Source organism: Columba livia, chromosome 9, assembly GCF_036013475.1.
Source record: "Columba livia isolate bColLiv1 breed racing homer chromosome 9, bColLiv1.pat.W.v2, whole genome shotgun sequence".
Taxonomy (NCBI): domain Eukaryota; kingdom Metazoa; phylum Chordata; class Aves; order Columbiformes; family Columbidae; genus Columba; species Columba livia.
The window spans coordinates 454,190-468,655 of record NC_088610.1 but is presented as its reverse complement, the minus strand read 5'-3'; the positions used below and the strand labels follow the sequence as shown (position 1 = coordinate 468,655).

At 50.5% G+C, this 14,466-nt stretch overlaps 2 protein-coding genes across 3 annotated transcripts; one reads left to right on the top strand and one right to left on the bottom strand.

The window, feature by feature from the left end:
* Positions 1 to 609: 609 nt before the first annotated feature.
* Positions 610 to 12,026, top strand: SIAH2 (siah E3 ubiquitin protein ligase 2). The gene is made up of 2 exons (XM_005515516.3): positions 610 to 1,032; positions 10,578 to 12,026. The coding sequence occupies exons 1-2, from the start codon at positions 676 to 678 to the stop codon at positions 11,133 to 11,135; spliced, it is 915 nt and encodes a 304-aa protein (XP_005515573.2). The 5' UTR covers positions 610 to 675; the 3' UTR covers positions 11,136 to 12,026.
* On the bottom strand, positions 3,833 to 14,330 carry LOC135580211 (protein NYNRIN-like). Of its 2 annotated transcripts, XM_065073300.1 has the most exons (4): positions 14,146 to 14,330; positions 13,226 to 13,393; positions 9,754 to 9,816; positions 3,833 to 8,231 (listed from the first exon to the last, which is right to left on the bottom strand). In XM_065073300.1, exon 4 carries the CDS (start codon positions 8,067 to 8,069, stop codon positions 4,380 to 4,382), a length of 3,690 nt encoding a protein of 1,229 aa, XP_064929372.1. In that variant the 5' UTR covers positions 8,070 to 8,231; positions 9,754 to 9,816; positions 13,226 to 13,393; positions 14,146 to 14,330; the 3' UTR covers positions 3,833 to 4,379. The 2 variants fall into 2 exon arrangements, with proteins under 2 accessions (XP_064929372.1, XP_064929373.1); XM_065073301.1 differs by having other exon boundaries at positions 3,833 to 9,816.
* Positions 14,331 to 14,466: the final 136 nt, after the last annotated feature.

Below are 14,466 nucleotides of genomic sequence, written 5' to 3'. Positions count from 1 at the left end.
CCAGAAAGCTCTGCCCCCGTTACAGCATCAATAGCTGCGGATTTTCACTTCTGCTCCGGAAAACTCTGCAGAAGACAAATGAACCTTGCAAGACCTCACGCATCCCACAGAGATGCGAGGCTGCTGTCATTCCCTGAAATCACAGAATCACGGGATGGTCTGAGCTGAAGGGACCTTCCCAGCTCCCCCAGTGCCACCCCTGCCATGAGCAGGGACGTATTCACCCAGACCAGGCTGCTCAGAGCCCCGACCAGCCTGGCCTGGGGTGTCTCCGTTCAAACACCGGGTTCAGCCCCGCCGGTCACCGCTGTCACTGCCCGCGGAGGCGACACGGAGCCCCGGGAACGGGGCGGCGCACGGCAGGACAACCCCGCGCTCCGCCGGCGCGTCCCTGTCGCTTGAGGGATCTGGGGACAGGACGACGCGGGCTGAACCAACCCCTGCCGGCAGCGCCGGGGCTGCATCGATCCCCGCTCAGATCGCCGGCTGCCGACCTGCCGCCCCGGCGCTGGCTGCCGGTGCCCCGCGCCCCGCACGGCCCACCCCGCTCCGCGCCCCCGCCGCGGCACCGCCCCCCGGAGCATGCCGGGAGCGGGGCGGAGGCCGCGCGCAGCCGCCGCCGGGCCGGTGCCGCCTCCCGGTCCGCCCCGATGGTGCTGTCGGCGGCGCGGCGCGATGAGCCGCCCGTCTTCCGCCGGCCCCGGCGCTAGCAAGCCCTGCGGCAAACAGCCGCACGCCGCCTCCCCGGCCGTGCCCGCCGCCGTCCTGCCGGGCCCCGGCGGGGCGTCCCCGCCTCCCCCGCCGCCGCCGCCGCCGCAGCAGCAGCACCACGAACTGACCTCGCTGTTCGAGTGCCCCGTGTGCTTCGACTATGTGCTGCCGCCCATCCTGCAGTGCCAGGCCGGGCACCTGGTCTGCAAACATTGCCGGCAGAAGCTGAGCCTGTGCCCGACCTGCCGGGGCTCCCTCACCCCCAGCATCCGCAACCTGGCCATGGAGAAGGTGGCCTCGGGCGTGCTCTTCCCCTGCAAGGTAAGGCGCTTCTCCGGGGGGGTAGCCGTGGCAGGGAATACCGGGCCACCCCCATCGCCATCCCCCTGCTCTGTCTTCTGCATAGGTACACCGGTGCATTCTCAGTGCTGTGATTAATTCAACCTCACAGTAAGTTTCACTTGTAATACAGGAAATTACTTTTGTAGTTATTACATACATTAAAAAAAATAATCTAAGTACACAGGGCTCGGTTTTTCAGGGGCTTGAAAGCCCTTTCTCACCTGCTGTCCCAGGAGCGGTGATGGTCCTGGGAGCCAAGACAGGGACCTCGCGTGAAGGGTCTTCCAGGATCGTTTAACGGCCTTCTCTAACTGGGGACACTGCCGCGTCTCTGAGTTCCCGGGGGCTTCTGGTGCTTTGGAAGAAAAGCGAAACCAGTAAATGCATTGTGCTGTACTCACACTGTGCTTTGCAGAAAACAATGAAAGTCTCTCTGCACCTCACAACCAACACATGGAAGTTAAGAAGCAGAAATCATAGTGAGACTGTACCTAAACTGAGAAGTCTTAAAGAATACCAAATAATGGCTTGCTTTAATTTTTTTAGACAGGCGGTAGGAGGCAGGCAGAGCCCCCCGTGTCCTCAGAGCGCTGCTGCTGCGCCCCATCGGTCCAGGGGAAACCATGAGGGGCTGGAGGGATCTTAGCAGCACAGACAGAGATGTTCCAAAGTGCTGGAGGAGGCAGGAGCCCGAGGGTCGCTGGCGATTGCGGACACGTACAGGAGCAGGCAGCCTGGTCCCTGCTCTGCTCCTCATTTCCCTTGTGGCCTCACACAAGCTACTGTAGCCCTGTGTCCCTGCCTTTGTTTACAGGCTTGGTTATACCAGCCTGCCTCTGCTCAGTACTTCAAGCTTAACCGATGTTTTCCATATGCTTTGGGACACTCAGAAAGCTGTCCTGTCAAAGTGAGTTCAGAGCAGCACATGCAAAGTGACATATGTGGCAAAAATATGGCATGCTAAGTGATGTATGTGGCGATGAGTTCCGATCTGACCCTTTCCTCTGAGGAAAGAGAACACAGTGCTGAACAAGCGACTGTGAACATAATCCTTCCCAGCATGGAATACTAGTAATAACGAGAAGGGCAATGAAAAAGCAGAAAACAGTCCTGGCAGGCAGGAGTTTCGGGCCTTCACCGTTAACGCCGTTTGCTGCCCTGGCTCCCCGTCCCAGGGCACAAGTGCACAAGGTGCACAGGCCAAGTAGCTCCAAGGCCCCGTAAAGCCTGTGTGCAGGGGGAGCTGAAGCGGCTTCTGGGGGCACGGCGAAGGTCAGTGACGTTTGCCATGAAGACGGCAAGTCAGCTTTTGCTGTTCACGGTCTCCCGCCGCTGGTAGGGCCGCTCAGCGAAGGAAACCTGCAGCCGTGCGTCTGGGAGGGCACAAAAGCAGGTGCTTCTCGCAGCGAAGGGCAGAGCCACCACTATTCACTTCTCTTGTTCTTATGCTCTCACTTCCGTAGCCACCACTGGTGGCTGTCACGCAGGCAGCTGGTTTCGCCCAACCAGCAGCCTGTATATCCTTCCTAATTTTGTGAGTGAGGTTAGACTGTGAGTGATGGAGGCGTTAGCGGGGGTGTGAAGGTGGGAAAGCCCCCGGGGTAAAGCGCACGCGGACCCGGGTCACTGCCCGGCACAGCGGCTCCTTTGCCAGGAGGTGCTTGTTCCACGGCAGCACCTGCAATAAAGCATTAGCAGAGGATTAAGCAGCAGGGACGGACACAGTAAGTGATGGCTCACGTTAACTCCTTACAGCTTATAAAACAAGCTTCTCTGGAAGCAGGAGGTCGAGTTTCTGTCCCAGCATTCCTCGTGTTTGTGGCATGGGTGATTTGCATCTTGGGCATTTAACCCTTGGAGCTGAAACTTCTTGCACACATATTAGCCCAGAAATAATAATTTATACCTTGGTTGTATCCGTCCTCAAGGACCTGGTGTCACAGTGTCCGTGAGCAGCCACGCAGGCACGGTGGAACCCGCGTGATGGTGTTAGTGGTGCCGGTATCTCCCATGGGTTGAGCCCAGTCTCCACCTTTGTTTCGCAATCCAGGCTTAACTGCGTGGGCTCAAAGAATCTCCGCTTTGCCTGCCAGAGCCCGTCCGTGCCTGCGTGGCCTCGCGTTCGGGGGTCTCTTTCTGGTCCGCTGGGTGACCTCAAGACCCTCGGCGAGCCTCTGCACATGCTCTTCTTCATTGGCCTTAGTACCAGGGAGGAGGTGGAGGGCAAGTTTGGCTGGAGCAGCAGGTGCAAATCCATCTTCTGGACAGCAGGTTGGACAGACCCGTGTAACACAATCCCTCCAGGAGGCGGGGGCACGTTTGGCTGAGGCGGCAGGCAAAGTCCACGCAGCAGCCATTGTCGCCGGTAGCCCCCGGGTTGGAGGGACCTGTGCAACACAATTCTTCTCCTCAGGCCGCTCTCCAGGTCATTGTCCATCTATTCTTGGTGGCGATGTTCAGGCAGATGCTGTTCTCCTACAGATGGTAATAAGGTGCATCTATTAAAAATACTTCACTCTAGTAGCTGTTTGCTGAAACAAGAATCCTTTGTTCTTTTTAAAGAAAAGAAAAATCCAAACCAGGACCACTTCAGCTGATCTGGACCAATCAGATCTAGCTACAACAGCAGATCTAACTACAACAGCAGATCTAACTACAACAGAGCCTTACAGTCCATTTTATCTAAGTGCTCACATTAGAAAATCACCAACCACAAAAGACAAGAATTGAAAAAAAAGGTCGTAGGTAGGCGCTGGGTAGAGACTCGAACTCTTGTGGGTTACTCTGAGCAGTATTTATTGTAGAAGATTCACAGGAACAGCAGCGTTGGGTCACCTCTTCAGAGAGTGACAATCATACAGCAGTATAACTAGTCATTATATAGGGTTCTAACAGGTATTATGCAACTAAACAAAATCTATCACTGTCTATCACTGTCGATATCTATCACTGTCGATATCCTCAGGTTCCTTCCGTTCCAGTGGTCTGCAGGTTCCACTTCTTCTTTCTTGGCAAGTACAGAACGACAGGTCATCAGTCGCAGGGCTGGCTTCTTTTGAAGTTCCACCTGTCTCATTTGTTATCCATAGTTCACCAGTCTAGCATAGAAATCAGCAACCCTAAGAATAGTATTTATCAATGTCTTAACTAAAGGTACAAAGCAAGCATAAGGTAACCACGCTCGTGGTTCTGGGTAAGGACTGTACAGGGGACAAGCTGAGACTTTCAGCCATAGCAGCACAGCTTATAACACTGATATAGGCCTAAAATCCTAATTTCCTATTTTCCTACAACAGTCCCCCATTTTCTCTTTAAAATTTCCCAATTTACTGATAACGATAATAAAGCTTCTGTTGATTCAAGAGATTACAGCAACAATTACAAAACATTGACATACAATGAATCAAAACAAAAATGATCACAAAGACAATTACAATGACAATGACAATCATCAAAATCTTCTTCACTAACGTTCCGAGATCAGGAAACCAGGAAGTCATCCATTGCCACAGGTCTGCGACACCCCAGTTAGCGTCATCTCGTTGAATTTGCTGCATAACATGACTAACTTTCCAGATTTTATCCACTTCAGTTATCAATTGCTTACTCTGATCGATATACATACAGCAACTGGAGTTTAGCATGGTACAGACACCTCCTTGCGAAGCTAACAGGATGTCTAAAGCCATTTGATTCTGTAAAACAATCTGAGATAGGTTACGCAATTCTTGAATTTCTGGTGTCACTCCTTGATACCAATGCATATGATTTCTGATCTGAGTAAAACTGTTTTGCAGATAGAGCAAGTACTGTGTTACTGCCTCGTCCCCTTCCAGGAGGGCAGTTTTGGCAGACATAAAGGTAAACGGAACTGCCAAAACTCGCCCGAACAAAACTTCAGCGGGGCTGAGTTTAGTAGTAGCATGAGGAGTTGTACGAAGATCCCATAAAACAAGCGGTAATGCTTCAGGCCATTTGAGACCTGTGTCTGCAGTGACTTTTGCCAAACGATCTTTAATAGTGCGATTCATCCGCTCTACCTGACCAGAAGATTGTGGATGGTAGGGCGTGTGAAAGGCAGCCTGTATATCAAGAGCAACATAAACTTGCATTAGAACAGCAGCAGTAAAGTGCGGTCCCCTATCAGAATCAATAATTTCAGGGATACCGTACCTCGGAATGATATCACGAAGCAGGGTCTTAACCACAATTTTCGAATCGTTCTTGCGAGTAGGAAAGGCTTCCACCCAGTGCGAAAGTTGATCAACAATAACAAGAATGTACTTATATCCCATAGAAGGGGGGAGTTCTGCGAAATCAATTTGCAGTTTCTGGAAAGGAAAGTAAGCAGGCGGCCGCTTGCCAGGGACTGTTGTGACCTTTGTGACCCCATATTTCTTGCAAAGAGTACAAGAGTCAGTCAGGCGTTTTGCAGCACTGTAAACTCCAGGCGCTGCCCACAACTGTTGGATTTTAGAAGCTACAGCTTCAGGCCCCCCATGAGTATGATCGTGAATCCAGCGAGTTAGAGGAAGGACATACCTCATAGGCAATAAAGGTTTATCACCTAGTTTCCAGATGCTGTCCTGTTGTGTTGCTTCCCAGCGTTTCCATTTGTTGAGCTCTTCTTCATCCAGTTCATCATAAAGGGCAGGACCAACGGGAAAAGGAAGAAGGGTAGCAACCACAGTCGTAGCAGGAGATGCATCGTGGACTGCTGCCGCTCTCGCCGCGGAGTCGGCCAAGGCGTTGCCATGAGCGAAAGAATCAAGGCGTTTAGTATGAGCAGGAATGTAAATAACAGCAATTTCTCGTGGTTCCTGGATAGCGAGCAGCAAATCATGAATTAATTGTCCATGAGCAATAGTATGACCGGCGGAGGTCAAAAAAACGCGTTCTTTCCAAAGTGCGCCAACAGAATGACAAATGCCAAAAGCGTACTTAGAGTCTGTATAGATATTAACTCGGAGACCTTTAGCAAACGTTGCAGCACGAGTCAAGGCAATTAGTTCTGCGGCTTGTGCTCCAAGTGCTGGAGAGAGAGGTTCAGCAAAAAGTACGCGATTTTCAGTGGCAACAGCAAAACCAGTAAAACGCTTACCATGCAGATAGTAACTTGATCCGTCTGTGAACAGGTTAAGGTCCGGGTGGGCGAGAGGAACATCTTGCAAATCTTCTCTGGTTTTAGAATAAGTGGTGACGAATTGCACACAGTCGTGTGGGTCATTGGAAAGGTGCACCTCAGGTAGAAGGGTAGATGGGTTCAAGGGTTTTGACCGTTTTAAAGAGATATTATCAGTCAGTAGCAGGATGGCTTCGTATCGATGTGTGCGCTGCGGTGAGAGAGACTTGGTAGCATATCGGGTTAGTAAAAGTTCAACTTCATGAGGCACGGCAACAATCAATTTGTGACCCAGAACAAGTGGGCGAACTTTTTCCACTAATTCCACAGCTGCTGCTACTGATCTAAGGCAATGTGGCGACCCTTTGATAACTGGGTCAAGAGCAACTGAATAATAACCCACAGGTCTTTCATAGGGTCCATGAGGTTGTACTAGGACCCCCTTTGCAATGCCACCCTTCTCGGTAGCATACAAAGTGAAAGGTTTAGAGTAATTTGGCAGGCCTAAAGCTGGGGCTGTGACTAAGGCTTGCTTCAAAGATGCAAAGGCATCGGACAATTCTGGCGTCCAGACAATTGGCTCTGGAGCTTTGTCCTTTGTAGTTTCAATAAGTGGTCTAGCTAGTTCGCTAAACCCTAAAATCCATGGTCGACAGAACCCAGCTTGGCCAAGGAAAGCTCTCATTTGTTTTTTAGTAACAGGTGGTGTAATTTGAAGAATAGCGTTGATTCTGTCGGGATCAATCTTTCGAACTCCTCCTGCTAAAACAAAGCCCAAATATTTTACCTCTGGTTCACAGAATTGTAACTTAGCTAATGAGGCACGATGACCCTTATGATATAGTCGAATGCAAAGGTGCTCTGTATCAATTGCACAGGCCTCCCGAGTTCGGCTAGCAACAAGCAAATCATCAACATATTGAATCAGTGCAGATTTGTTTGGCAATTCAATATCTTGGAGATCATATTTGAGAATTTGCGAAAACAAGGTAGGGGAAGCAGTAAAGCCTTGAGGGAGCCGAGTCCAAGTCAATTGGCGACCTTCCCAAGTGAAGGCAAACAAAGGATGGCTTTCTTCTGCTACAGGTATGCTAAAGAAAGCTCCTGTCAGATCTAAAACAGTGTACCAGTGCGCCCAAGATGGAATTTCGGTTAAAATTAAACTTGGATCTGGTACAACTGGGTGCGGAGCTTCAACATAATCGTTGATAGCCCGTAAATCTTGTACAAAACGGTACTCAGGATCTCCATCCTCATCTAGTCGATTTTTACTAACTGGAAGAATTGGGGTATTAAATGGACTCATAATAGGTTTTAGAATCCCTTCATCGAGAAAGGTTTGAATTTGTTTTCGCAAACTCGGTAATGCAACAGCTGGTATTGGATATTGCTTAATAGCAGGAGGGTGACCACCTTTAGTTTTAATAACAACCGGCAGCGCAGACTTCAAAAGACCAATATCTTTAGTTGTACGACTCCAAAGTCCAGAAGGGACATTCCGCAATTCCCAGGGAATGGCCACTTCTTTCTTCGGAGTATGATCTAGAGTGAAAACACTTCCAATAAAAATCAATTTGGCTTTACCTTTACCATAGGTCAATTGAGTACCAAACTCTTGTAAGAGATCTTGTCCCAGCAAAGAAGTCGGTGCCCCCGGTGCAACAATAAAGCGAGCCCATGTAACTTTATCGCCTAAAGTAACAGGGAGTGGTTTAGAGAGAGCATGGTTAAGCACAGAGCCTGTAACACCCTTGATAGCAATCATTTCCTGCGATGTTTGTGGCACATCAAAGTTGAGAAGCGAGAGTGTAGCCCCAGTATCTACTAAGAAAGAGACTGATTTTCCATTAACATCAGCTAAGACATGGCCTGTAGAGGAAATTTCTAAGGTCATTATGCAATGCTTACTGAGAGTAGCTACGACGATATGGAGGCGGCGGAGCAGAAGGGGCGTCAGTAATACCACCAAGTTGACTACCAGCAGTGGCAGCAGGTGCAGGTAGAGTAGCTCCTGGTTGATATTGGGGTCGCAACGGGCATTCACGTTGCATGTGTCCTAAATTACCACACCAAAAACAGGTTAATTGCATTGCGTCATTCGTAGGGTTGGTAACAGCAGGGTTTGTAACAGGGAAAGAACCCCCCATGGGTGGAAAGGAACTTCCCATCCTGATTCCTCTGCCGAGGAGTCCCTGGCCCCGAGGGAAGCGAGCTCGGAATACCCCTCGGACTCCTCGGGGATACCCACGTCCCCGAGTTGCGGAAACCCCCTGAGCTATGGCTACAGCTAGTAAGTTCATATCTTCCTGTCTATCTCTCCGATACCGTCTTCGTTCGGCCTCACGTTCTTTCTCCTGCCGAAGGCGCTCAGCCTCCCTTTCTAATTGTAGCTTACGTTGTTGCTCTTCTGTACGGCCATTATACACAAAATTAGCAACAGAGAGAACTTTTTGTAAATTCTCTGCTTGCCAGCCAGGCATATGTTTTTGAAAATGTTTTCGAATATCAGGGGCTGACTGATTGACAAAAATGCTAATAGCCAATGGTTCCTGAAAATTATCTTCGGTCATTCCTCCATACTGTATTAAAGCTTTTCTCAAGCGGTGCCAAAAGTCTCCCGGGTGTTCATCAGGAGCCTGTTGGCACTCTGTAACTTTTGACCAATTAGTCACTTTTTCATCACACTTTCGAATTGCTTCAATCAGATTATCAATTGCAACTAAATAGGTAGCTTTTTGGTCCTCCTCATGTAAGTTCCAATTTGGATCTTGTTCTGGCCAGGGATTACGTCCCTGTATCTGTTCAGCCAATTCTTTATCTTTGGCCAGGATCTTTTGTTTCTCCTCATGTGTAAATAATTCGGACAAAAGTGTTTGCATATCATTCCAGCTGGGAGAGTAATCTCGGGCAATGGTTCGAATTATTTTAGAGCATCGCTCCGCGTCATCACGGAGTCGCGGCATTTTATCATGCCAGAGTAAAAGATCACCTGGTTTCCAGGGGTAATGTGTAGTTACCCTGAGAAGCGGTGGCTGGTTGCCAGCGTTACTACGACCAGCTCTGGGATTAGCCACATAGGATAAAGTCATAGGGAAAATACCTGCAGGTGAATCAGTTTTGGGCTTAGAATTGTCACTTATTTCATCATCCAGATAAGCAAGTAGTTGGTGTTTATTCATGCTCTTCTGCAGTTGTTTTCGTTTTCGTATATCAGCATAGTCAAACCACAAATACAAATAGTCCATTTGTTGGGGCTGGCGGTCCTCCAGGATTTTACGGAGAGACTGCAATTTAGTTTCTTCAAATGAGCCATAAATCGGCCACCGATCATCAAGGGAAGCCCCAGCCACTCTGCTTATAAAAGGCCAATCATCTTGGCAGAGGGCAATTAATCTTTTTATGTGCAACCCTGCGGTTCCTGACAATCTTCCCCAATTTGAAATCATTTCAGCCAAAGGCGTATTTTTAGGAACTGAGGGTCCAGCCCCCATCCTTGTAAATATATTTAGAGACTTGAACTCTAATAAAAATATAAAGAAAAGAAACAAATCGGGAGAACAGGAGAGACTCGAACTCACCTGTCCCTGGCCAGGTCCCGTTGTTTCAGTTTATGCTGCAGAGTCCCATCTGTGGGGTGCCAACTGAAAAAAAAGGTCGTAGGTAGGCACTGGGTAGAGACTCGAACTCTTGTGGGTTACTCTGAGCAGTATTTATTGTAGAAGATTCACAGGAACAGCAGCGTTGGGTCACCTCCTCAGAGAGTGACAATCATACAGCAGTATAACTAGTCATTATATAGGGTTCTAACAGGTATTATGCAACTAAACAAAATCTATCACTGTCTATCACTGTCGATATCTATCACTGTCGATATCCTCAGGTTCCTTCCGTTCCAGTGGTCTGCAGGTTCCACTTCTTCTTTCTTGGCAAGTACAGAACGACAGGTCATCAGTCGCAGGGCTGGCTTCTTTTGAAGTTCCACCTGTCTCATTTGTTATCCATAGTTCACCAGTCTAGCATAGAAATCAGCAACCCTAAGAATAGTATTTATCAATGTCTTAACTAAAGGTACAAAGCAAGCATAAGGTAACCACGCTCGTGGTTCTGGGTAAGGACTGTACAGGGGACAAGCTGAGACTTTCAGCCTTAGCAGCACAGCTTATAACACTGATATAGGCCTAAAATCCTAATTTCCTATTTTCCTACAACAAGAATCATCCATTTTTAAGTGGAAGCACAGATAAATAAAGCTCAGCTCTGGATCCAGGGCTAAATCACAGTATCTAATGTAAACTGTGCGATGAGAACAGGCGTTCTGAGCACCAGTGCTCCCAGCTGGCAGGTGGGAGCAGCGACGGCTCACGCTGGCGCTTTGCTGACGGCTTTCTTTGGTGTTTTGCAGTACGCCATGACGGGCTGCTCGCTGACGCTCCACCACACGGAAAAGCCAGGGCACGAAAACATCTGCAAGTACCGTCCCTACTCCTGCCCCTGCCCGGGCGCCTCCTGTAAGTGGCAGGGGTCCCTGGAGGCCGTGATGCCCCACCTGATGCATGCCCACAAGAGCATCACCACGCTGCAGGGAGAGGACATCGTCTTTCTGGCCACAGACATTAACCTCCCGGGCGCGGTGGACTGGGTGATGATGCAGTCGTGCTTTGGTCACCACTTCATGCTGGTGCTGGAGAAACAGGAGAAGTACGAAGGTCTCCGGCAGTTTTTTGCCGTCGTGCTGCTCATTGGCACCCGCAAGCAAGCGGAGAACTTTGTGTACAGGCTGGAGCTGAACGGCAACCGGCGCCGGCTGACGTGGGAGGCCACGCCGCGCTCCATCCACGACGGCGTGAACGCGGCCATTCGCAACAGCGACTGCCTCATCTTCGACACGGCCATCGCGCACCTCTTCGCTGACAACGGGAACCTCGGCATTAACGTGACTATTTCTACGTGCTGTCCGTGATGCGTCTGCATAGCTTGCGAGGCCTAGGCTGTCTGGACATAGCGCTTTACACTCACCAAGGGTCTTCTTTTTGTTCTGTTTCTTTGTTTTTTAACGATATTCAACTATGTCATCATGCATGCTAAGGTTCCTAACTGGCCAGCATCTCTGACTTTGGAGAGAAGAGGAACGAGAGTGCCCTGTCAGTAGTACGAGTGGGAAAAGGTCTTTTTAAATTCTCGGGTGCCTTAGAAAGATTCCACACACTCAGTCACCTTTTTTAATTTAATTCTATTTTATTTAAAGAGTGCTTCCATTAGACATGTGGCTTAAGAGACTTGAACGACTGCATTCCCGTTTGGACCGCACCTAAAAGCCCTTTGCAGCAGGGACACAGCCTGGCTCGCTTTGCTGAGCTTTAGTAACAGTTTAGTGGGCAGGAGAGGAAAGAAAGCCAAGCAGCCTCCCACAAGAGGAGTTGTGGCTCATAGGCAAACAATAGGTATTTCATTGTTAATACTCCATTTCCTGCTACCTTATTAAAAAGGGATGGGCATTGAATCACTTTGCTGTGTATTTAAAGTAAGAAAGGCAGGAGGGGCCGGGGCGCTGGGATCGCCGGCTCCTGTGCGCTCTGGGGCCGGTGAGCCCGGCACACGGCACAACCACCGGCCGCGGGTGCGGGTGAGAGCAGGAGGCACACAAACACACATCCGACTATCCCAAACAGCCAGAGCCCATCGCAGAAACAGCCTCCAGCTGTCTGTGCGCAGCTTCCCCTGGAGACATACTTGACTATTGTAAGAGACTAATAATATAGCAAGAGCTTTATGGCCAATGTCGTGTCATTTGCTATTTAAGTTTTGTTGCCATATTTACTTTTATTTTGTAATAAATATTTTGCAAAAACTACAGTGCATAGCGTGCTGTGCTACCATGCGTGTGCGTGGCAACAGCTGCTGTTTCCTGGTGACTGTGCGCTCTGCCGGGCTGGTCCCGGTGATCAGCCGGAGGGGGTGCTGGTCCCTGCTGTCCCCACTGTCCCCCAGCCCTGCTGCCACCCCGCAGCACAAGCAGGAGAAGCGTGTGGGGATGCGAGTCCCGGGCAGCAGTGACAGCCTGATGCGCATACACCGAAATCATGGTCTTGTCACTAAGGCTGAACCTGCCTGCGGCTCCCCCACTGCGACCAGAACCTTCTGTCTGAATCACTCCAGAGAAATACCAGCTCCACATACAGCTTTGCTGAATATTAAGCTGTTTGCCATTTGGAAGAGGCAATGAGTTGTGAGGTGATACAGTCTGCTAAGTTATTCAGTGGTGGGAAGCCTCACAATAGTGGAAAACGACATGTACAGTGACAGATGCAGCTTGGTGTGAGCAAATACGCTACAGAGAGAAACAGCAGCCCTCACCGCATCCCTCCGGGGAGGAGCTCTTTGGCGTTGGGGCAGTCCTGTGCAAACCGCACGCAGCGCCTGGCAGCAGGGCCCAGGAAAGCGCGCAGCAGGGTGACAAGGACCGCGGCAGTGAAGGGAAGCTTGTCCTGCCCTGAGAATTTGGAGGTAACCATGGGAAAAATCCTCCCGAGGAATTACTCTAATCCTTTTGTATCCAATTCCCATAAAGACGCCACATTTGATCTCACGTAGGTTGTGCTGGCAGAACTCGGCAGCATCAGCCGATGCTCAGGCAGGATCGGAGTCGCGCTCTGGCTCCGGCAGGCGTTAAAGCCCGTGCTTTCCGCAGAGCTCGGGAGGCAAGCACTCCTAAAGATTTCAGTCATTTTCCTGTATTTCAGCAACATTTCTAGCGGAAGATAATTTTTCTTTCTGACAGTTGGGACATAAGAACTTTTGTGTGTAAACAAAACTCTGAAGTGTGTCTTTGATCAGAGCAAGATTAATGTAATTAATTACTCCAATGCTGCTTATAAACCACATTAGATAAGTTAACACTTATTATTTCATTTCCGCACCATTCAGTTCTGAAGGAATAGCAAACTTTTGTTGTATCTCACAGCAAAACAAAACCAAACAAACCAAACCAAACCAACCAACCAAAACCCAAACCACCTGATGTCTTCTGACTGAAACAATTTAAGATAATACCTCAGCTGGTACTGCCACAAGTGACATGTTTCCTCTTCAGATCGGTGAGTGAACAGGTGATGTTCGTTCCGGCGCTGGATCAAAGCGTTCCAGGTTCTGTTCCCAGCACGGCTGGTACAACTTCCCAGGGCGACGTCCACGGGCGCGAGAGGCTGCGGGTACCGGCACCTTGCAGGGGAGGGGCAGCGCGTCAGAAGTGAATGGAAGCTCCTCAAAATATTGAGAACAAAAGTTATTGAGGCCAGCCCGGTTTCCCCAACCAAACTCCTGACCACCAGCAAAGCGAGCTGACTGTGAGGTGAGGGGAGGGGACGCGCTGCCTGGGGGCAGAGCGAGCGCGGAACAGAACCCGCTGCCAACAGGCGCTGCCCCACGCACACCGCGCTGCAGAGCGGCCCCTCGGCCGGGCCCACACCGCGCTGGCTGCAGGAGCGGGTACGAGTAACCACGAGTTCTCCCTATAAACAATTTCCACTTCAAACACAAGGAACTTGTAGGGGCTGATGAGTTTATCACAAAGTACAGTACAACTTGGGTGGCTGCCTGCGGCTGCGCCAGCGTCCAGCTGTGCAGCTGGGACAGACAGACACCTCCACCCGTGCCACAGCACTGTGCCGCAGCCAGTGGCATGCCTGCAACGCAGACACTGCTCAGCCGGGGCTGAACCAGGTGAGTGGGGCGGTGACACCCCGGAGCTGTGCAATACCACAATCTGCCCCATTTGGCCATGGAAATGACACCCAGCACTGCGCTGACACACGCTCCTTCCCCTTTAAAAAGGAGTCAGACTCACTGATTTGTTGTAGAACTCATGTGCTTGTAATACAGCTGCAAATTCTTACTCGAAGTCCAGATAATGTAGCACATACACATTGTCCTAAGGTGAATCTTAAGCCTGTGTTTGTTCATACACCACGTACCTGCAGAAAACTGCTTCTTTTGCTCTCCAAGCTGTGGGTGCATGTTCCCTGGAGGGATTCACCCTCTCCGGGTCCTACGGGAGACACCGAGACGTGTAACGGGGACGGGACACGGGTGTCGGGGCTCCGCACGGCAGGCGGTCCAGGCGCAGCCCACGGCGGAGCGGGTGAGTCAGCGGCGTTTGTCACCAGTGTCACCCCAGCACAGCCCCCGCTTCCCGCCGCAGGTCAGCCCGGCTGGAGCGCGGACCGCGGGGACGGACAGCCAGCGGGCTCGGCGGGTCCAGAGGCTCCGTTACCGGGCGCTGCAGCTCCGGGCAC